Source organism: Apodemus sylvaticus, chromosome 19 (genome assembly GCF_947179515.1).
Source record: "Apodemus sylvaticus chromosome 19, mApoSyl1.1, whole genome shotgun sequence".
Classification (NCBI taxonomy): Eukaryota; Metazoa; Chordata; class Mammalia; order Rodentia; family Muridae; genus Apodemus; species Apodemus sylvaticus.
Window position 1 is genome coordinate 19,485,399 of NC_067490.1, and position 23,266 is coordinate 19,508,664.

Below are 23,266 nucleotides of genomic sequence, written 5' to 3' on the forward strand. Positions count from 1 at the left end.
GGGGGTGGGGAAGAGAATACTGACCAGCCTCATGAACTTGCAAAATTGTAAGATAAAATCAAGTTCTCCCTTGGTGTACACTGGAGAGCTGGGTTAGCTCAAGACTGTCAGAGCCCTGAGTGAGGGTCTTCATGGGTGACTCCCCAACCTGATTTCTGTGTTCCTTCCTCTTCCTTCCCCCTCCCTTCCCCCTCCCCCTCCTCCTCCTCAGTCTCTTTCGATGTCACCATCTCCATTAAACAAGGGAGCAGGGGGAAGGGAGGTACCACAAATGGCAAACGTTGGAATACCATGGCTTCTGAGCTCCTTGGTTCCCATGGCAACAAAACAAAAGCACAACAAACCTATCTGTCCCAACAGTAAAATGTGTTTTCATTAAAATCAATTTAAAGTATTTTTCCAGTTCAAAATATTCAATGCATTTTGCTCCTGGTTGGGAAAAAAAATCCCTTACTTTCCACTAAGGAAAAGGGGATCAAATCTCAGGCTGAACTATGCAGAAGAGAGAGGAACTGGTGTGTGTGTGTGTGTCAGGGGGGGGTGTGTCAGAGACTTTAGAAATGAGACAGACTAGATTCAAGTATGAACAAGACTGCTTTTTCTCTCTCTTCTGCAAAGTTATGCTTTTCATTATATAAACACACACTGTAATATTATGGTGGGAAGCAGGTATTTGGCAACCATATATTATTTTAGTAAGTCTACATGAAGAGAACCGTTTCCAGTTTTAGCAGCTGTAACATGTTTAAACTCGGGCTGTAATGGGATCTGAAGATAACTATCCCCCATGGGTTATGTTGATCTTCCTGGCTGGCCCACTGCCAGACAGAGGCCTCCAAAGCATTACCCATACCTCTTTGCACATACCTTGTCTGTGCTTGCTCGGTAAACAGATCTGGGTCCTAAAATACCATAAATCCACATTTGACTTTTTCCACAGCGTGCTTGCTTTGTTGTCGGGGGTCTCAGATGTCGCAGAGTCTTCACTGAGAAACCCAGAACAGTGGTGTATATTTAAGTAGCTAATAGACAAATTGCACAATCAGAAACCAATTTTAAGATACTCAACAAATATTCCAAATCTGGATTCTTGGGGGGGGAGGGGGTGGCGTGAGGTTCAGGTGTCTTAGTTTCAAAATAAAGGATTCCCAATATTTGAACAGATTGCTGTTGCTTCTAAGCCAAGTACATTTTCTTCATTGAGTCAACTTGTCGTATTTAAAACAAATTATGTTTGCTGTATTAAGGTTCATATTTTGAAGGCCGAGCCTTGTATTAATCCCGCGGTGAGTCATTAATCATACCAAATGCATTAGAAAAACTTTAATCACTGGATTGTAATGCAACCCGTGCCTTTTAATTACATCAGCTCTTTCCCGGTTCAGATCAAGAGCTGCGCTGCAAAGGGAACAGATTAAAAACAGAACCGTTTGATGTCTCTCTTTTTAGAGCAATTTTATGCACTTTGTTTTTTAAAAGTTATATAATTAAAATGTTCGGAATTTTTCAGTCCTCTGATTTTTCCTTGCTTTGGTGGTTAGCTGGCTTCCTTCTGGCTAAGGCCCTTTCTAACTTGGCACCCTCCCCCATAGCCCCCAAAAAAACAGACCTTCTCCTGGATGGGATTACCTGCCCCTTCAGGGCTAGAGAATACATTTGTCTTGTCCAAACTGAGCATGTCTTCTCTTGACCTTTGACCCCAAGTGCTGGTCTAGGTGGGGCAGTGGAGAGGTATCAAAGCCAGTATTATAGATTGTATTTTTCCCCAGTGGTATATATTTACTGAACCTGGGGTTGGGTTTTATGAAAGCAATTCCTATCCACTGGGTTATGGTACATCTACCTGTTGAGGTAAATAAACATGAAAACTCTGACCAGAGATGTAAACATTCAAGCTCCAGGTCTACCAGATGCTGTGACCCTCAGGCTCATTGCGTAATCTTGGGAACGTGGTGGTGAGGGTGATGATGGTGGTGATGGTGGTGATGGTGATGGTCGAGACAAGGACTATAATCCCAGGAGATGTGGCGTAGATAATATGGAATGATTTTTTTTTTTTTTTTTTTTTTACCATCTGCCTAGCCTGTCTTAGAATAGAAGCTGGATGAAGTCAGAGGCTCAGAATATTTGGTCCATGGCTGTATTTCAGGATCTGGAGCAGTGCCTGGCACAGAGTGGATACTTGAGAAGCATTTGGCTTAACTGTAAATGACCAGCAGCTGTCAACTATTTTCCTGATGTCACCGGCAATCAGCCAAGTGCCAGGGGCCACTGTGACAATGTCAACCTTGGCGCCCTCTGTTGGTGTTCTTGGTGTGTCACCTCGCAGGACCAAAAGGATAGAAGTCTTTCGGAGATGTATTTAGGAGACCAGATAGTCTCACGAATAGAGTAGATTACATCAAGTGGGTCTCTGGGGTGTGTGACACAGGGATGCGGCCACTCAATAAGTTCCTTGACTTGGCTGTGCGTGGTTTCAGCTACCCATGGTCAGCCATCACTGAAAGACAATATCCATCTTGATTTGATTGTTAACTTTTGCTACTGCAGTAGGTTGTTCTAATTGTTCTACCTTATTAATTAAAACTTAATTTATAAAGTAGAGGAAGAGATTAGTATTTAAGCATAGGGAAAGTATAGGATACAGAGAGAGCTTGGTACTAATGTCAGTCAACATCCATGTTGACATGTTGACATGTCTTAGAATGCATATAGATCGAGGGTGGGGCTACTACGGAAGAGGAAACAAGCTCCATTGCCATGATGTCACTGAACTCCATAGATGACGCCTCTAAGCTCCAAACCGAGGATGTCACTAAGCTCTATACCACTGATGACACTAGAATCGGTCAACCCATGACGCCTCTCTTCTGCCTTCCATTTAGGTTAATCCTGCCATACGAAAGATTTATTAAGGGGGAAGAAGATAAGCCTCTGCCGCCAATCAAACCTCGGAAACAGGAAAACAACACACAGGAAAATGAGAACAAAACAAAGGTCTCGGGAAACAAACGTATCAAACAGGAAGTGGCCAAAAACAAGAAAGAGAAAGAGAATACCCCCAAACCCCAAGATGCATCTGAGGTCAGTCGCTGTGCCCCTTGGTGATGTCAGCCCTGGGAAATACACTTCTTGGTGATTTCATAGCCACATTACTTAAGGACTCCGTGAGACTTGGGGGAACCGCCCCCCCCCCCCCCCAAGGAGCAGGTTGCAGAGTTATAAAATCTCTGGGTGTCTCATTGGGGTTTCTTTCCAAAATTTTAGGGACATTCACTTCTCATTCAACAGTCTTGGTTTAAGATCAATTTATCAACATCTTTGGTCTATACTGGTTATGGGGAAATTACAAAGTGATTCCACAGAAACTGTTAATATCTCTCATATTAATAGATAGTTTCTAGACCTTTTAAATGAAGCTTCAACCCCTGTTTTTCAATAGAAAGCATGCCTGGCAGCATCCAGCCAACCAAGGAGGCTGATCTGGGCTCTGTTTCAACATGAATAATCAAAAATCCAGCTGCCCATTTAAAACAAAACAAAACAGCAGTTACATTCAGAGACAGCATGTTCTAGGATTCAGCCCCTGAGGGAATTTGGGTACTGATCTTCCACAGTCTCTAAAAATCAGGCTTATAATGAACATGTAAGAGACAGCTTCATTAAATACCAGTTTAAAACACAATTGCATACGTACACACAGAGAGACACACAAACTCCCAGACGATTCCTTCTTTACAAGATGATATTAATACCTTGCTTTACTGGAGTCTGAACCTTGAACCGCAGGTTTTGCACGTACTAGGGGAGTGGTCTACAGGTACAGTCCTGCATAGTTGTTCACGTTTTGGTCAGAGAGAGGGTCTCCATAAGTTGCTGAACCTGGCCTTGAACTCACATCCTCCTGTCTCAGCCTGAGTCAGGCTGAACTTCATGAAGTTCATTTTCATGAGGTTTCATGGTTATTAAGCTCTAGCGACTCTAAAAGGAATAAAATATAAGATGCGGCAGACGTGCAAACATTTGCAAGTTTGCAACAGAAATGGCCCAAAGCAAGGAAATTCCAAGCTAAGGCTTGCATTCCATTCCTCCTTGATTCTGGTGATTTATTTATCACAGGGCTTTGGGGTGGATTGGTCAGTTCCATTAGATACCAGATGCACAGCTCGGCCAAAGCACCAGCAGATGCTTGGAGGATCACGAGGCCGCCTGACCTTTGAATGGCTCCAACTGGGTGGGCAAACTTTAAAACTAAGTGTGTGAATTGTGGCAATGATTCTTAGTTTACCCATGGAGCCCCTTAGCACAGGAGGTGACAAAGAGTCCCTCGGACCTCTGAAAGCTGTACCTCTCCCTGCTCTCCACAGGGAAATTATTCCAGTGCCAATCATCCCCTTTCCTTACGTGGGCTCTGGGCATCTGGAGCATACAAGTCTGACATGTGAAGTCTTTTGACATCTCTGCCTCTTTGAAAGCACACATTCAGCAAGGGCCAGGCCCACCAACTCCACAGAACTACATTATGAATTCAGCCTACCTGTGAGCCAGGTTTTGAGAGTTGCATTTAATGCCATATTAGTGTTTCTGATGTTTTTCTACCTGATGACTGAAGGCAGTGGAGAGGAGACAAAGAATCTAGTCAAATCCACTCTCCTCAGGAATTACAGAGTAGAGTGAGACCCAGGTATTCAGAAAGCACAGTCTTTCAAGGAAAGAAACAAATGCTTTTTCTTTTGTTGGCCTAACTTTTAAATCCCTCCCTAAACTGGGTTGATAGACCAACGTGCAAGACTCCAATGTAACTGAAGGACAAGGACACAGAAACTGAAGAATTGAACAGAGTTCACCTATTGTGGTCTCTTATTTCTGTGTCTCTTAATGTGTAAGCTTAAGAATGGAATCTGTACTTAAATCTATAGTTACTATGCAAGAAGAGGGTCAGACTGTTGGGTATTATGTATGCGTGGTAAGGGCTTAGGGTATATTCATGTAAATTTGAGGAAAAAAAATCCACAAAATAGGTATGAGTCCTTGAAAGTACTTTTCCTAAATATCCCCCTAATCAACATTTTAAAATCTTCCTCAAAGGTATGACTCAGTTGGTGGGTTTGTCACAGCAGAAAATGTTCTAGTGATGTGACTGGGTCAAAGGAGTGAGAACCAACTCAATGCAGATGTTTTGTGATAGTATTACTATGCAAAGGCTTGTCCATCAGCTATGTGTGTGTATATATATTATCTATTATAAAGTCACCACTTATATGACTCAACAGTAAATGGCTTAAATTGTGCCCTATTACAAATAGAAAGTATCCATTCCATTGACCACGATTTATTTCAATAAATACAAAGGCTCTATTGGAGGCAACATGTCTACCTGAATTATGTTCATTTCATTTGTGGTTTTGATAGCAATGTAGCTTTGGTGTGCCATAGAAGGACTTAGAATATCCCCTAACCCTGGATTCACACGTTTCCATCTGCATGTCTTTGGTATTTTAACAAGGCCAACACATTGTATTGTTCTAAGAAACAATGAATGTGTAACCGTATTGTTCTAAGAAACAATGAATGTGGAACCGTAGCTGGTTTCCAGTGGATCCCACTGAACTCCTTAGAAAGGGATGGTTCTTAAGGAAAGGCCAATAGTAAGTCTGTGTTCTGGACATGGGGTTGGTTCAATTTTTGAGAGATGTTAAAAAAAAAACTTTCTAGGAAGCATCATAAAATGCAACATGTAATTTAAAACCTATTTGGATAATTGACTGATTTGACAAGAAGACAACCTTAGTAAGTATCAGAACGGAGTGATCTGATTTGTCAGTATGTCACTCTGCTGTTTTGATAGGTGTCTCATAAAGGGCTGAAGCGAACACGCTTATTTCCCTGAATGTCTCTGTAATTTAGATTTCTTTGTTTAGAGCCATGATTGGGGAGTAATAAAACCTTACAGAAACTTGGTGAGTTCATTGACAAGCCTGGCTTCGAGGATAACCGCTGTGCGTGATACTTTGTTTCCTACTGCAGTGCGTCAGTGTGCATGGTTCCCTTCTAACCGTCTCCTACGATGTTTCTCCAGGTTTCATCCGAGCAAAGGAAGGAAGAAGAGACGCTAAACCAGAAAAGCGTCCCAGAGCCTCTCCCTGCTCCAGAAGTAAAGAGGAAACCAGAAGGACACAAGGATCCCGTAGTGAGGGCCCCAGTGTCCAGAGCAGACCCAGAAAAGGGCAATGAAACTGACCAAGGTTCCAACAGCGAGAAAGAGGCGGAGGAGGTGGGAGATAAGGGCCTTGCCCCTCTGCTCCCAAGTCCTCCCTTGCCTCCCGAAAAAGATTCAGCTCCTACCCCTGGGGCTGGCAAACAGCCCCTTGCCTCTCCCACTACCCAGATGGACTTAAAGCAAGAAGCCAAACCCTGCTGCTTTACGGAGAGCCCTGAGGATGGCCTCCAGGGAGCCCCCTTCTCCAACTTTCCTGCCACCAAGCCAGCACTGGCAAGCCAGAACGAGGCAGAGGAAGAGAAGCTGCCCACCATGGCCAATTACATCGCCAACTGCACTGTGAAGGTGGACCAGCTGGGCAGTGAGGACATCCACACTGCCCTCAAGCAGACCCCGAAGGTCCTCGTGGTCCAATCATTTGACATGTTCAAAGACAAAGACTTGACCGGCCCCATGAATGAGAACCACGGACTTAACTACACGCCCCTGCTTTACTCCCGGGGCAACCCCGGGATCATGTCCCCACTGGCGAAGAAAAAGCTTTTGTCTCAGGTGAGTGGGGCCAGCCTCTCCAGCAGCTATCCCTACGGCTCCCCACCCCCCTTGATCAGCAAAAAGAAACTCATTGCCAGGGACGACCTGTGCTCGGGTTTGGCCCAGGCCCACCACAGCCAAAGCTCGGACCACATGGCCGTCAGCCGGCCATCCGTCATCCAACATGTCCAGAGCTTCAAAACCAAGGTCTCTGAAGACAGGAAGAACATCAACGAGATCTTCAAGCACGACAAACTGAGTCGCTCCGATGCTCATCGCTGTGGCTTTTCCAAGCACCAGCTTGGCTCCCTGACTGACTCCTACGTCCTGAAACAAGAGACACAGGAGGGCAAGGATAAACTGTTAGAGAAAAGAGCCGTCTCTCACGCCCACATGCCCAGTTTCCTGGCCGACTTGTACTCATCCCCGCATCTCCACAGCCTCTACCGGCACACAGAACACCATCTTCATAATGAACAGCCCTCTAAGTATGCCGCTAGGGACGCGTACCAGGAATCTGAAAACAGCACCTTTGTCTCTCACAAGCACCCGGAGAAGATTCACGTCAATTATCTCGCATCTCTCCATCTGCAAGATAAGAAGCTGGCTACGGCGACGACAGCGGCGGCGGAAGCTTCTACGGATGATCAACCAACAGACCTGAGCCTTCCCAAGAACCCACATAAACTAACCAGCAAAGTCCTGGGCCTGGCCCACTCAGCCTCAGGGTCCCAGGAGAGCAAAGGCATCTCCCAGTTTCAGGCCATCAGCAGCCAGAGTCGAGACTGTCATCCCAAAGCCTGCAGGGTATCCCCCATGACCATGTCGGCCCCTAAAAAATACCCGGAGTCACTTGCAAGGTCAGGAAAGCCTCACCACGTGAGACTGGAGAACTTCAGAAAGGTGGAAGGCATGGTCCACCCCATCCTGCACCGGAAGATGAGCCCGCAGACCATTGGAGCTGCACGCCCCATAAAGCGCAGCCTGGAGGATATAGATCTTGTGATCGCCGGGAAAAAGGCCAGAGCCGTGTCTCCCTTGGACCCAGCCAAGGAGGCTTCTGGGAAAGAAAAGGCCTCAGAACAGGAGAGCGAGGGTAACAAAGGAGGCTACAGTGGACATTCTGGGGCTGCATTGGAAGGTCACAAGCTCCCTCTGTCCTCCCCTATCTTCCCAGGTTTGTATTCTGGGAACCTGTGTAACTCAGGCCTGAACTCCAGGCTCCCGGCCGGGTACTCCCACTCTCTGCAGTACTTGAAGAACCAGACGGTGCTTTCTCCTCTCATGCAGCCTCTGGCTTTCCACTCGCTCGTGATGCAAAGAGGAATTTTTACATCGCCGACAAATTCTCAGCAGCTGTATAGACACTTGGCCGCAGCCACCCCAGTCGGAAGTTCCTACGGGGACCTCTTGCACAACAGTATCCACCCATTAGCTGCTATCAACCCTCAGGCTGCCTTCCCGTCTTCTCAGCTGTCATCCGTACACCCCAGCACAAAACTGTAAGCCTCGCCAGGGCCCAGCATCCCCCAAATGGCGCGCGCGCGCACACACACGCGGTCCATACACCAACCCTGAAGGGACTGGCTTGCCAAGTTGGAAGTCGGTATTCCTTCTAATCTGGTTTCGTCCCAGCCATAGAGGTGAACAGTTACCTACCTTTTCCGGGACAACCCTAGCCTGACTGGCCAGTTGTGTGACCTCCCTTCCGACACGGATGGCCTAGGGCCTCCAGGTCTTTGTCTTTTCACGTTGGTCTTGTGAAGGTATCTGGTGGTCTGTCCTAGAAGAAAGCAGAGGACCCCATCTGAATTTGGATGGTAAGGAAGTTACCTTGAGCATAAAGTTGGGAAGCGGGGGAGGCAGGCTTTTCAAAGGCAAGGGCAAGACTGACTGGCTGGTAATAAATAGCCAGGGGACGCCCGTCTTTTTTCATCAAACTTACCAAGTTCAATCAATGCAATGTATAGTAAAACTTAGAGACCTTTCATTCTGACACTATTAAACAATCCAGAGAAGGAAACACTGTTAAACTGTATATATTTGCTTCTTAAAGCTACCTGTATCACTGTCCGCTCACCTAATTTATATACAGGTAGTTGTGTTTTCCTCCCCAGTTTTCTTGTTCCGGCCCTGGGGTATTTTTTTTTTTTTTTTTGGTTTGTGTATCTGTTTGTTTATCTGTTTGTTTTTTAATTAAACAGCATCCCTTCTATTTGCAGGTCTTCTGTTTTGTTTTGATTTGTTCTGTTCTGCTCTGTTCTGTTTTGTTTGGAAGGCTGACTTGGCTCTTCCAGTCCTCAATGTGTATTTTAGCAACACCCCCCCCCCATAAACCACGCCCCCCCACCTCATCTTCTTTTGAGCAGCTTTGGGTGGTCAAGTTATTGTTTACAAATTGAAGCAACTGATTTTAGTGGAACAGACTGTAAAAGAAAAAAAAAAAACCCTGGAGAACACAAGCTAGCTTAAGGCCTGCGCTTTGTGGGTCTGCGCCTCGAGGATTCTGTCCCTCACAGTGGGATGGAGAATCGATAGAGTTTAGATACTGCTTTCCTGGCCAAATGCTTTGCTTTGAAGTGTTGGATTATGTGAAAATATTAAGCATTGCACTTACCTTATCTAGGCTGTGAACCCGTCCTACATACCAGAGAATTCATAAAACAAAAACCTTGTTTGTGGAAAGCTACCAAGTAGACCCCACTTATGGGCTGAGGAGAGGTTTTTAGGAATTTCAACACTTAGGACAAGAGCCAGGGTAACTCACACCGGTGCTGGAACTGCACCTTTTAAATGGTCTGCAGAAAGGGGACTTGGGAAAGGGTAGTGTGTGACTCTCCAGCAGAGGGGAGCTACCCAAGGTCTGACCACTGGGTACCCTAGCCAGGCCTTGGCCCATCAAGGGACAGGGTGATTGTCACCACCAGCTGGCTTCTTGAGTTTCCTAGCAAGATTCTCTCAAGTAATCTTTGAGGAATAATTGGATGACCTGTTTCTGAAAGAAAGCCATCTTCCTTGGATGTCTTGGGCCTGGGTTTGATGATTATTTGTACCCGTAAGGTGGTTTGTATCAAGTTTTTCACCACGTGGCTGTACTGTCTGCTTTGGAGGTCTTTTGCCTGGCACTCTTTGACACCTGATTCCATTTGCTTCCAAAGCACAAAATCTGCTTCGCATAGCAAGTGGACCCTTAGAGTGGATTCTTGTTCCCATCTGCACCCAACCCTGCCAAAAGCTTTGTTGATGACATACGAAGTCCTCTTCTCCCCCAAACACCAGTAGACTATAGGACCATAGTTAACCAAGTCTCCTCTCTCTCTCTCTCACCTCTGACATATTAAGTCTATTAAACTTGATGATGACGGTTTTCAACATCTCTGAATAGGTAACTGAACTACAAAAATAATCAAAACCAGTGACCGTGAATCCACGGCTCTTCACGCAGTCATGCATGCCCCTCGTTCATCTTGAAATGTCCTCATGATATGAAGCCAAATAGTCCATGTAGTATCATGCTATCCAAAGGTGGAAACAAAAGAATGTAGCAACCCAGTGTTAAGAGTTCCATTCGCTTCAATTAATTATTTACCTTCCTGTGGAATAATATATATAAATATATTATATATTTAATAGGACCATAGATAGATTAGTATAACTTAGCTCATAAATGTGCACACGCAGATTATTCTGTTGTTGCACAAGAAAGGGTATGTGTGTTGGGGGTGGGTCTCCATTCCAGCCAGCATGATACTGGCCAGGACACAGTTTGAGAAATTGACACTAGGTTGAATAGCCACAGAATCAAAGGAGGAGAAAAAGAACCAGGTATTCTGTAGCAGACATGGGCTGGATCCATACACAGTCCCTGTGAGTTCATTTCTCAATGCAAAACGGTGATGTCTGTCCCCACACAAAAATACCCCACCACCACAAGCTCACCCATTTGCAAGATGGGGGCGATTGTTTTCCCTCCATGTGGTGATTTGCGATGCGTTCACCAAGTAGGAATTCAGTCATGCCATTTTCAAACAATGTCAACATAGTCCAGCGATTGTTTTTCTCATCCCTTGCGAGAGGAGACTCGCTATTTCTGTTGAAGGGAGCCCGGACCCTCCATGAAAGAAACATCAGGACAAATGCAAAGACCTGGGGGAGGGGGTTACTTTCCCAGTAGAAGTGGTGTGTTATTTGTTTTAAAACTCCAAACGGAGATCTTGGAGATCTTTCAAAAAGACCATTGAATTTCTCATTGGCTGAGAAGGACATTTTTTAAAAGTCTTAAATCTGGCTTTGTTTGCATTGTTTGAGTTCAAGGGGCCTTATTATTGAATGGCATTGCACAAGCCTTTCTTTTTGCAAGCAAACCATTGTTATTAGTTGTTCTGTAAAGGAAATTGTGGAATCCAATTGGCACCGGAGTCCTAAATCCATTTACCAAGTGCGGCTTCCGAGAAATGTTGCAATTCAAAATGCACCAAGCCCCGTGAATTGTTGGGCATTTGGAGATTCTAAATGATATTTAAAAAAGATGCCATCTCTAGGCAACTTGTTCGGGGTCTCACTTTTGGAAATTCAACTTAAAAAAAAATGAAATAGAAAGTAAAAAAATAAAAATAGCGCAGCAGCCCAAGTTTGAGGTTTAAAGTATTTTTTTGTAGAAACTGACTCAAACATGTAGTATTTGCCACAGGTCAGACTGGTTTCTTTCCTAGCTAGAAGCTCCCGGTTTTACTTGTTCATCAGGGCTTCTATAGAAGGGTTTGTCTCAGTGTTGAATTTCGATCTGGTGCATGACTCCTTAGGTACTGTATGTCACTGTGTTGGTGTGTCGGATGGAAGTTTAAGGTGGTCCCACAAAATATATTTTATGTAGTGTGCCTTCAAAGAGAACCATTTATCTCTTTTCTCGTGTTGTCCCACTAAGTCACATTTGGTGGTGGCCAGCCAAGTCCCGTGTGGTCTAGTCTTATTCCAAGCTGAGAAAGGAACGGGAATGGTTTTGCCCCGGAGAGACCCACACCGCTGGGGGAGGGACTTTGAGCACCTCCACTCCGGTGTTGACTGTTGATGTATTTGATATTCTGCTGTCTCCCTATGGCGGAAAGAACTCTGAAAAAAAAAATAGCAGCATAATCTCTTGGCTGTTTATACTTTTTTAAACTTCCCTGTGTTGTAAATATTGTACACTCTGAGTAACCCCAGCTATGTAACCTTGATGCTCTGTAAGGCGATATTTGTATATAGCAACCTGGCCCAGTGATGTTATATAATTTCCCAATGGAGAGGTTATTGAGTAGCCTTGGCGTCTCTAGTTTTAAACACTACCAGAAGAATGCTGAGCCAACTATAAACACTCAATTTTGTATGTTTTCCAAATTGTACTTATTACTGCTTTTGATACTGTATTCTGTGCCAATGGTTTCCCAATCACATAGCAGGCAAGAGATATTTTGTACTTTTTGATCCACTGTAATATTTAATAAAAAATGTTACTATCTGTTTCCTTTGGGAGTGTCTGTCTCTTATTCCTGGGGAGCTTTTGTGGCTGCAGCAGAGGACTGACTTCCAGTCTCTGGCCTCCAAATTGGATATGATGATGAGAATGAGCGTGGCTTACTGGGAACCTACTAGAAGCTTCCTTCGCCTACGAATGGTTATGGCTGATTTACTAATGAGAAAAATTATAGTTTAGAAAGGTTTTCACTTGTATCTGACTAGCAAATGGTAGAGTAAAGATTTGAACTTGACAAGGGGAGATGGGGAGGGGGAAAGGGGAAGGGAACAGACAGGGCTGCTAAAAGTCAGCATTTCCTATGCTGGCAGGTCACATAAAGTTACTGTTTATTGATTTAGTCAACAAAAGTGTCTTGATACCTCTATTGCCAGGACTTGCTGTTTGGAACAGCAAACACAATGGAAATGGAAAGCGACTCCCTGTGGAGCCTTAGAGTCTCTCTGGGAAAAAAAGTCATTTACCCTTATAAGGGTAATAGTCCGAGGTTACCTCATTCTAGGGGAGGAGTCTGATGACTAATAAAATATCTAAGAGGAAGTTACCACTAAAGGGATAGGCTGGATAAGCACGAGTTAACTAAGTTAGAGGGGACTAGGGCTGGGTAATTTAAGCATCAGAGATCATGTATGCAAAGGCCCCAAGTTAAACTTACAGTAATTGAACAGGGTCTGAGGGTAATAGCTTACAGGGCATGATTACAGACCTCACTGAAGGAATGAGGTTAGGTGAGGTTAAAGTGTGGTGGAGACCATCTGAGTAGGCCACATTGAGCCTCCGGTCACTGTCCTGACCAAAAGAAGAGGTTACACAGGGAGGCCACTGGGTTAGGCTGTCCCCACTGATGTCATTCACAAATGCAGAATGCAGCCTAACGTAGAAGTGGTTTCACCTGGGGTGGTAGACTAGATGGCCACATCCCTGATGGACTTGGAAGAGCACAGGGGTTGAAAATGTAGGAAAACAGATCCCGAGGTCAGTAACGTCAGCACCCTTTGGGTAGAGATGATAGATAAAAATATTGAGACTTTCGCCGGAAGTCTATGGCTCGCCCCTGGCCTTCCTTAGCTTACCAGCAGTCAAAATGAGGCATCTGCAAGGCAGACCTATGGATTCCTTTCCCGAGGAGTCTTAGAGATAAGGCGGGAGGGGCAGGAACAGGGTCAGGGAGGACTCCAGTGACAGTCATCACGACATCGAGATGGGCTTTGAGTAGGCCGGAGATAGCAATTTTGGTGGCAAGTATGTCGTGACAGCTCTGGACCCGTGGAGGGCGGGCAGGGCAGGTGGGCAGGCAGGAGATGGGAAGCATCCATTTTGATAAAAAGACAATACATAGGACCCCTTTCCTCATTAGAATGGACTCTCCAAAGGACTACAGGGCCAGCAAGAGTTGTGACAACACTTTCCACCCTCTCCTTGCTGGCTGCCATCCCTTTTCGAATGGGAAGCACCCCATCCCCATGGCCCTCTGATCAGCACTCTGCATCTGTCTCATCATACAATGTGGCCTGGTTGCTTGCAGCAAAAGAACAGCTATCCCTCTGCACCACACTGGGCCTTTGTAGAGGAGATTCAAACACAAGAGGAAACATGATAAGTTACCTTTTTTTTTTTTTTTTTTTTTTTTTTTTTTTTTTTTAACCAGGCTTGCTTGGTAAATGTCAGAACAGGACAATACCTTCGGTAAAGATTCACTCAGGGCACAAAAGCAATGAAAATACCTAATGATACATTCCAGGAAAGTGGCCAAGGACAACAAATGTTTTACAGCTGATAGAGATCAGGGTCTGAGTGGTTATTTACAGTAAACACAAGTGCAGAGGAAGAGTTGGAAATGACCAGTGGCCAGGAGTAGGGTAAGAGAAGAGAGCCTTAAGGTCGATCTACAAAAAAATAAAAGTAAAAGTAAAAATAAATAAATAAAGCGCACTAATTTGTGCTACATGGATTCAGAATTCCTGAATTCGAGGACCTCTGGGCAAGTTACCAGAATTAACATTGTGAAGCATTTGTTGAAATAGCAGACTATTTTTAATCGTGTTTTTCCAGAGCCACAGGCATCCAGCCAGCTGCCTTGTGTATAGGTCAGAACCACAGGCGTTCAGCCAGCCGCCCTCGTGGTCACTCGGGTCTCTTCTCCGAATCCCCACCGCATTCATTGTTACTGACTCGCTGTGGGGTGCGGGTGCGACTGTCCAGTACGACTTCCCGAGAGTGGTAGAAATGTTTTTTCCGATATCGTGTCTCACGGCCAGTGTGGCGGCTGAGCCCCTAAAATGTGCCCACCGTGACAAGGGAACTAAGTGCTAGATTCTATCCATTACATCTGAGAAGCCACATGTAGCAGGATATCAGTGGGATGAGGATCTAGAAAAGCCAGCCTGCGAGGAGGATCTAGAAAAGCCAGTTGGCCTGTCTGTCTTTGGCTAGACTTACTGCAGTTATTCCGTGTCTACCCATTGCTAACAATGTAAAGCAACTGACACTGTGCCTCTGTTTTGGGAGAAAGAAAGAAAGAAAGAAAGAAAGAAAGAAAGAAAGAAAGAAAGAAAGAAAGAAAGAAAGAAAGAAAGAAAGAAAGAAAGAAAGAAAGAAAGAAAGAAAGAAAGAAAGAAAGAAAGAAAGAAAGAAAGAAAGAAAAGAAAGAAAAGAAAAAGAAAGAAAGAAAGAAAGAAAGAAAGAAGAAAGAAAGAAAGAAAGAAAGAAAGAAAGAAAAGAAAAGAAAAGAAAGAAAAAAGAAAGAAAAGAAAAAAAAGAAAGAAAGAAAGGAAGGAAGGAAGGAAGGAAGGAAGGAAGAAAGAAAGAAAGAAAGAAAGGAAGGAAGGAAGGAAGGAAGAAAGGAAAGAGAAAGAAAGAAAGAAAGAAAGAAAAGAAAAGAAAAGAAAGAAAGGAAGGAAGGAAGGAAGGAAAGGAAGGAAGGAAGGAAGGAAGGAAGGAAAGAAAGAAGAAGAAAGAAAGAAAGAAAGAAAGAAAGAAAGAAAGAAAGAAAGAAAGAAAGAAAGAAAGAAAGAAAGAAAGGGGAAAGGAAAGAAAGAAAGGGAAAGGAAAGGAAAGAAAGAAAAAGAGAGAAAGAAATTCATTAATGGTGATGCTCTATTTCATTGTGGATTTATGCAATGCAGGAGTTAAATTCTTGCTTAACAAGTCAGTCACTAAGCAAGCAAGCACTAGGAGATGTTCACAGTTTTGGCCTCTGGCCATCCAGCCCGGCCTCTTTGGTTAAATCTAAGGATAGGAAGAACGAACTCAGTTTTCAGAAAGTCTGTGACATGCTAGATACGGCCACATTCAAGTCACCCTACTTTATTCCATAGCAGTTTATCATTCTCTGATGGAGTCAGGAGAACCGTCATCATGAGCTGGATTGCCAGGTAGCAAGGCCCACCATGTTGGGCACAGCAATATGTATAGTTAAGTCTACTGACAACCATGTTTTGGTGTTTTGTTTTGTTTTCAAGTCTGGGCCTGTTACTTCTCTGCTGCAGTGAAGACTGAACTAATTAATGATCTGACTGCGTACGCCACCCTCGCACCACTTAAAACTTTTTTTTATTTGGGGGAGGGGCAGAGGTAATCTTCATTCATCATTAACCCTCATAAAAATCCACAACGTGAGTACAATACTCATTTCTGCAAAAATGAAAATAATCAAAGGGGAAACTATGACGTGTATTCGTACTTGACAACTGAGAAAAAAAAAAAAAAAAAACACATCATTGAGATTTTGCTAGCCTGTCAGGATGGGACATGTGGCTCTGTCCGTGACGGCTAAGCCTCCATCCATTCATCTGTATAGATTCCCCTCTTTCATCACCCCCTCTTCGGCCCTAAAATGTCCCACACTAAATCCTCCAAAAACTCAGTCTCAGCATCCTAAGGCAATTTGAGAATTAATGAGACAAAAAGGAAAAAACCAATAAAAAGAGAAGCTCTCAATAAATAGTATTAGCAAAGAAAACAGAGTCAACGGATGGTTTAATTTATTAGAATCTTAAGCCTTAGGAGAACTGGATTTTTTTTTTTTAAAAAAATCTTTTTTCCTAAGAGGGGGGAACTAACAAAATTTTCTCAAGGACTGTGAAGCTCATAGAATTAAAGATTTAGTTGGCATGCAAATGCTTCCTGACCAAAAAGTACCAGGTTTGTACAGTTTAAGAACTGTATCAAAGATGTGAGGAATAGAAATGGATAGATCATTCATATATATATATATATATATATATATATATATATATATATATAATTTTATGTATTTAATGTATGAGTGCTCTGGTGCATATACATCTGCCTGCCTACAGAGGGCATCAGGTCCTCCTAAAGATGGTTGCCAGCCACCATGTGGTTGCTGAGATTTGAACTCAGGACCTTCAGAAGAGCAGCCAGTGCTCTTAGCCGCTGAGCCATCTCACACCAGCTCCGAGGTAGACCATTCTTTATGAGCTCTCTGTCATTGCATTGCCATGATGCAGAAATCTTAGCAAGATACCAGCAAACTATAAAGGCAGACGTTTTCACATGTATATACATTCAGACAGATGCACACATGGATACATATATATATGAAAATATGCACACAAATAATTTCTTCAAAGATTATTAAAATAATGGTAAACCGTGCCCAAGAAGAGTTAATTCCAGACATATCAGGATAGCAGAAGGTAGAAATTTTACTAATGAAATAATATGCTGACTAAAATCCCATCTGGAATAAAATTAGGTTGAGCACCATATGTCAGTCAATGGACAGATGAACTCATAGTAGACTAAAGATTCCAAGGGTGAAAAGATTTTAAAGAAAACACTACGATAGATTCCTAACTCTCCTAGGGAAAAAGGCACCCTAACCCCTACTCAGGATGTAAGTGCTGCGCCAGCTTTCTCTATACAGTCTCCATTTGGAAAAGCAAATTCCAAGTGCTCATTTTATTGGGAAAATAAATATGCATACCTTCACACAAAGGCTTCCTTTCTTTAACAAAAGGATTCTGGGGATCAAAAAGGAGGCAGGCAGAGGTGATGAGGAGAAGCACAACACAGAACATGCAGCTGAGTGAGTTTTGACAAATACGTCCAACTACATAGACTCAACCGTCCATATTCCCAGGGGATTGTTTTTAGGACCCCCCCCACCCCCACCCCGCACCCCGGATGCCCCAAGATGCTCATAGCAACAGATGATCAAGAGTCTAATACAGACAGCTCAGTATTTGTAAGTCGCCACATACGTCCTCCTGCATACTTGGGCTAATCATTAAATCACCTTTTAAATGTATTCATTTTTAACTCTGTGTATGTGTGTGTGAAGGGTGTTTACATGTGAGTGCCAGTAGCCATGGAGGCCAGAAGAGGGCATCCGGTTCCCCTGGAACTGGAATCACAGGTCTTGTGAGCTACCTGACCTAGGTGTTGGGGAAGCAAACCTTAAGTGCTCTCAATTGCTGAATCATATTGCTAGCTCATCTACATTACTTATAATATCAAATATAATACAGTGCTATATAAAATAACCATTACGCTGTGTTGCTTAGGGAAAAATACAAAATAACAACAACAACAACAGCAAAACAACAACAACAATAATAATAATATAATATTTTCATGTCTGGTAGAGGCTCATTTTCTTGCAATTACTTTAATCCCATTTGTTTAAACTGCACGTTAATAAAAGTAAAAACATCTTTTTAGAACGCTTAGAAATAAAGAAACAAAGTGAGTATTTTTTGAATAATATGATTACTCATCTGAAATAAATGCAAAAGCATTGCAGATAAATTACTGTAAGGAACAGGAGGGATCAGTGCACTTGAGTAATTTAAGATTAAAATGTCTGTAATACTTTTAGCTGCCAACCACAGCTAAAGTGATATATTTTTTTTCCATTAAGGACAGCAATAAGACCAAAATGTTTCTATGAATTAAATCTAACAAAATGAGTTTGAAAGTAATTTGGCAAAATGGAGTGCAGATGTGCCTCATGGGTCTGGAATCTGAGAAAAAAGCATGCTTGGGTCTCGCCAAGAGCCCTCACACTCCCGAGGAGTGTGTATGGATGTCGGGTGCAATATGGCTCTCCACACAGGGAAAACCGGACAGAAACTAACACAAAAGCTTCCCAGGGCACCGCAGAAAACTTAGCAAGTACAGGCATCAGGCAAATGTTTAAAATATCTGTGTATCACTGTGAGAAACTTGTCAAAAAAAAGTTAGTGTACAGTGAAAAAAGATGCACTTCCAGAACATTCACAGAGTGTTAGTAATCATTCATAAAACAGGGCTAAGTGAGCTTGCTATGAAAGGAAGAGGACCTGAGTTCAAATCCCAGCACCTTCATAAAAAGACAGGCATAGTCACGAATGCCAGGAACATGGTGGGTGGGGATCGAACGAGCAAGGTTCAGTGAGAGACTGTCCTGGAGGAAATAACATGGAGAGTGCCGGAGGAAGACACACAAAGTCATCATCTGGTCTCTACATATGCACGTATGAATGTATGCATACACACACACACACACACACACATATATATATATACACACATATATAAGCACATACTCAAGGGCACACACACACAAACATTAAAAAAAGAGAGATTAGCTGGGCGGTGGTGGCGCACACCTTTAATCCTAGCACTTGGGAGGCAGAAGCAGGTAGATTTCTGAATTCCAGGCCCGCCTAGTCTACAGAGTGAGTTCCAGGATAGCCAGGGCTACACAGAGAAACCCTGTCTTGGAAACCCCCCCCCAAAAAAAGAGAGAGATTAAAAGTAATAACATACATGCTAATATACTGTCTGTCAATGTGTTTAAGGGGAAGATAAAAACATAAATAGAAAGACATGGTAGTCTAGTCCAAGAGAAATGGAGGAGAGTCTTGTGGAAAGAAGGTGATGCATATACACATATATGGATATTTATATACCATATATATGTAGATATAATTCATATATATACACATATGTACACATACATATGAATATATAGATATATTCATATATCTATATATTCCCATATATGAATATATGTGGATATATATTTATGAATACACAATGCATGCGCGCGCACACACACACACCCACAGCAACCGATATCCGTACACACTCCTCAGGAGTGTGATGGCTCAGTGGGACCCAAACGTGTTCTTTCTCAGATCCCAGCCACATGAAGCACATCTGCACTTCATTTTGCCAAATTACTTTCAAAATTATTTTGTTAGATTTAATTTATAGATACGTTTCAGTCTTACTGAGGTCCTTAATGGAAAAAAAATTAAAATATCACTTTAGCTGTGGTGGGCAGCTGAAAGCATTACAGTCATCAGTATTTTAATCTTAATGTTTAATATTTACCGTTAATATTTAATTTAATCTAATATTTATGTGTGATACATAAATATATAACTAATATTTTAATTTTCTTTATGTGTATGGAAATATATATTTATTTGCCTATTTATATATCCTGGACTCTGAAGTCTTAGGGTATGAGTATGACCCAGGGGTACAGCCAGTGAGGGGCGGTCACACAGAGCAAGGGGAGACCGCCATGTCAGCTGGGGCTCAGGGAAGGCTCTCTGAGAGATGTGACTGTTCAGCAGAGACTGGGGAAATGATGACTAGGCAAAGAAGATCCATGGAATCCCACAGACAAGATAGAGCGTGGTGTTTTAGGAACTGCAAACCTAGCAGGCTGTGGTCAGGAAGGGGAAGCAGGGCTTTGGAAAAAAGTACAAACTTTCTGGGCAAAATGCAATGACTCCACAATTCTCACCCGTATGGAATCATTTAATGACCTGCACTAGGCCCAGGAAACACAAGACTCCTCAAGACAAGCAGTAAGGAACAAACAATTGGAGCACTGAAAGAGGAGACATTTAGAAAAATGCACACACACTCACCCATACTCACATATACACATACACATGCTCACACAACACATACACAAACCTACACATACACATGCACACATGCACAAAGGCACACATATACACACATACATATACTCACACATACACATACATACTGACACATATACATACACATATACTCACACACATACACAAACACACACACATGCACACACACATATAAACATACACATATACACAGATATGCACACCCATACACAGATCTGTACATATTCACACACACATGCACACATGCATACGTATACACACATACACATGTACACATGCATACATATACACACATACACATGTACACATATACACACATGTACATGCACACACACATACACACATGCACATACATGCATACACACATGCACACGTGCACACTTACATGCACATGCATGCACACATTCACACACGCACACATGCACATATGCATACACACATATACCTGCACACACACACACAAAACACACACACACAGATCAGTGGCTTTCTTAAATCACAAAACTGTGCAAAATTCTGATTTCTTAAATCACAAAACTGCCCAAAATTCCAACCTAAAGAATCCAGGAGGCAAATGTAAGACACAACTTGCAGAGTGCTCATTATAAAGACTTTGATAAAGTAGAAACAGACCCCTGAATGCCTTCAGTTGAAGGACAAACTGCAGTCTGATAGGAAAACACCATTTTCCCATAAATTAATGTTTAAGTTGAATGAAATTCCAATAGAAATAGCAATTTTTCACATCATGGTGTGAGTTAAAATAATATTAAGTTCATTTATAAAACCAATTATGAAGATTAATCTGGAACATTCTTGAAAATGAAATATAAAGAATTATCCCAGCTTGACAGCTAAGGCCGGTGTAAAGCTCCAATCATGAAAATAGTAGACTAGAAAATAGACTAGAAAAAAGTAGACCTAGAAATAAGAATAAAGACTCCATTTAATGAAACCAGGTCTACCTGAGGATTAGTGTGAGAAAGGGAGACATTTTAAAACAGTAGGCAAAGGAGATTCCTCAGCTAATGAGGCTGGATCAATAACTCATTAAGAAAGGAAAAATTAAGTTGGATTTCTGCTTCATTCAATACACTAACATTGATTCCCAGGGGATCAAAGATTTAAATACAAAAATCAGTGAAGGAACCAAAAAAGAAAGCCCTAGAAATTTAGTCCCCCACAGCATACACCAAAAAAGGTATTTAAAAAAAAAACATAGAAGTTTGGAAAAAATAAATGGCTATTTTTATGCTCCTGGAATAAGGATTTTTTTTTTTTTTTTAGGAAGGGCTGGACACATAGACATCTCAAAGACGAAGATCAATACTCTATTACATTAAAAAACCGCTCTTGGAGTTGTGCCCCAAACCAAGAGAAAAGGGACTGGCTGGGAAACTTGATAAGTCATGTGACAGGAAAGGGGGCAGATTGTCTCCCTCTTAAGAAAAAAATGCATGCAAACGACATAGAGAACCGGTTATAAGCCCAACATGGAAGAAATGGAGGAAGCAGATAGAGAGCAGATTGCTAAATGGTAAAAGTAAAAGCAATCAGTAATCATGGAAGACAGAACAGCAAGCAGAGACTTGAAAACAACAACAACAAAAACCCCTCAGACCTCAAGAAACTAAATGACAGGGCCCTTTCTTTCTGTCTGTCTTTCTTTCTTTTCTTTCTTTCCATTTGCTTTATTCATTTACATTTCAAATGAACCCCTTTCCATGTTACCCCCACCAAAAACCCCCCATCCCATTTCCCCTCCTCTTGATCCCCTCCCCCTCCAGTTTCCTGACTTGCATTCTCCTATTCTGGGGAATTGAGCCTTCACAGGACCAATCTCCTCTCTTCTCACTGATGTCTGAAATGGTCATCTTCTGCTACATAAGTAGCTGGAGCCATGGGTCACTCCATGTGTACTCTTTGGTTGGTTGTTTAGTCCCTGGGAGCTCTAGGGGTACTGGTGGTACATATTATTGTTCCTTCTGTGGAGGTACAAACCTCTTCAGCTCCTTGGGTCCTCTTTCTAGCTGCTCCATTGGGGACCCCATTCTATTGGTTGGCTGTGAGCCATGGGTGTTTTGATCCACTTTCCAATAAGGATCAAAGTATCCACACTTTGGTTTTCCTTCATGTTGAGCTTCATGTGGTCTGTGAGTTGTATCTTGGGTATTCCGAGCACAATGGAGTACTACTCAGCTATTAAAAACAATGAGTTCATGAAATTCTTAGGCAAATGGATGCAGCTAGAAACTATCATCCTGAGTGAGGTAACCCAATCACAAAAGAACACACACGGTATGCAGTTGCTGACAGGCCCTCTTCTTAATCAGTTATGAAGAACAATTAGACGTGGCTGAAGACTCCAAAGTGGCAGACGGGGTCATCACTGGAAGGAAATCGGAGAAAGTTCACCTAATTTTCAAGGTACCCATACCTGTAGCGCTGACTCTGCTGGGAACTTTCCTACATAGATACTGATGCTGATCAAGAGATAGGTACACATGTATGCACGGAAGCACAGCTGGTCTAAACCCAAAGAAAAGCAACCCACAAGTAGGCAATGGTGGCATGGTGTAGGATGCCCCCTTATGGAGAGTTGACGCTGATGTCTTGTTGCTATTGCAGAGGTGGGGGCAACCCCACGACTGGTTCCCAGCACCTACATGGTGGCTGCAGTTCCAGGGAATCTGACACCCTCTTCTGACCTCCTCAGGTACCAGGCAAAGCCACAAAGCACACACACACACACACACACACACACACACACACACACACACAGGCAAAACATTCATATCCATAACATAAATCTTTAAAACAGATTTTCAAGGGTTACTATTCAGATGGGAGAAAAAAAATGTGTTGTTTTTGTGCACAGAGAGGGGGAGAAAAAGCAGGTACAGCAGTGCCTATAGACTCCTCTCTGCCAGCCAGTATTATAGGAAACAATAGACAGATATTCACATTACCCACACTGGGATAGGTAAGTCAGGACAATTGTTCAGAAAATCATGGAAACTTTAAGTAGGTTCCTTTGGGCAGAGAGCTGGGGACTGTCATTTTTATATCTATTACAGTCCTTGTCCT

At 42.8% G+C, this 23,266-nt stretch overlaps 1 protein-coding gene across 2 annotated transcripts in view; it reads left to right on the forward strand.

The window, feature by feature from the left end:
* The window catches only part of Arid5b (AT-rich interaction domain 5B), a 184,519-nt gene extending 172,264 nt beyond the window's left edge, over nt 1-12,255 (forward strand). For both annotated transcript variants that reach the window (XM_052164626.1, XM_052164627.1), the window contains 2 exons: nt 2,886-3,084; nt 6,080-12,255. In XM_052164626.1, the coding sequence (XP_052020586.1) occupies nt 2,886-3,084; nt 6,080-8,260 (2,380 nt within the window). In that variant the 3' untranslated portion in view covers nt 8,261-12,255. The remainder of the gene's footprint in view (nt 1-2,885; nt 3,085-6,079) is intronic.
* Nucleotides 12,256-23,266: the final 11,011 nt, after the last annotated feature.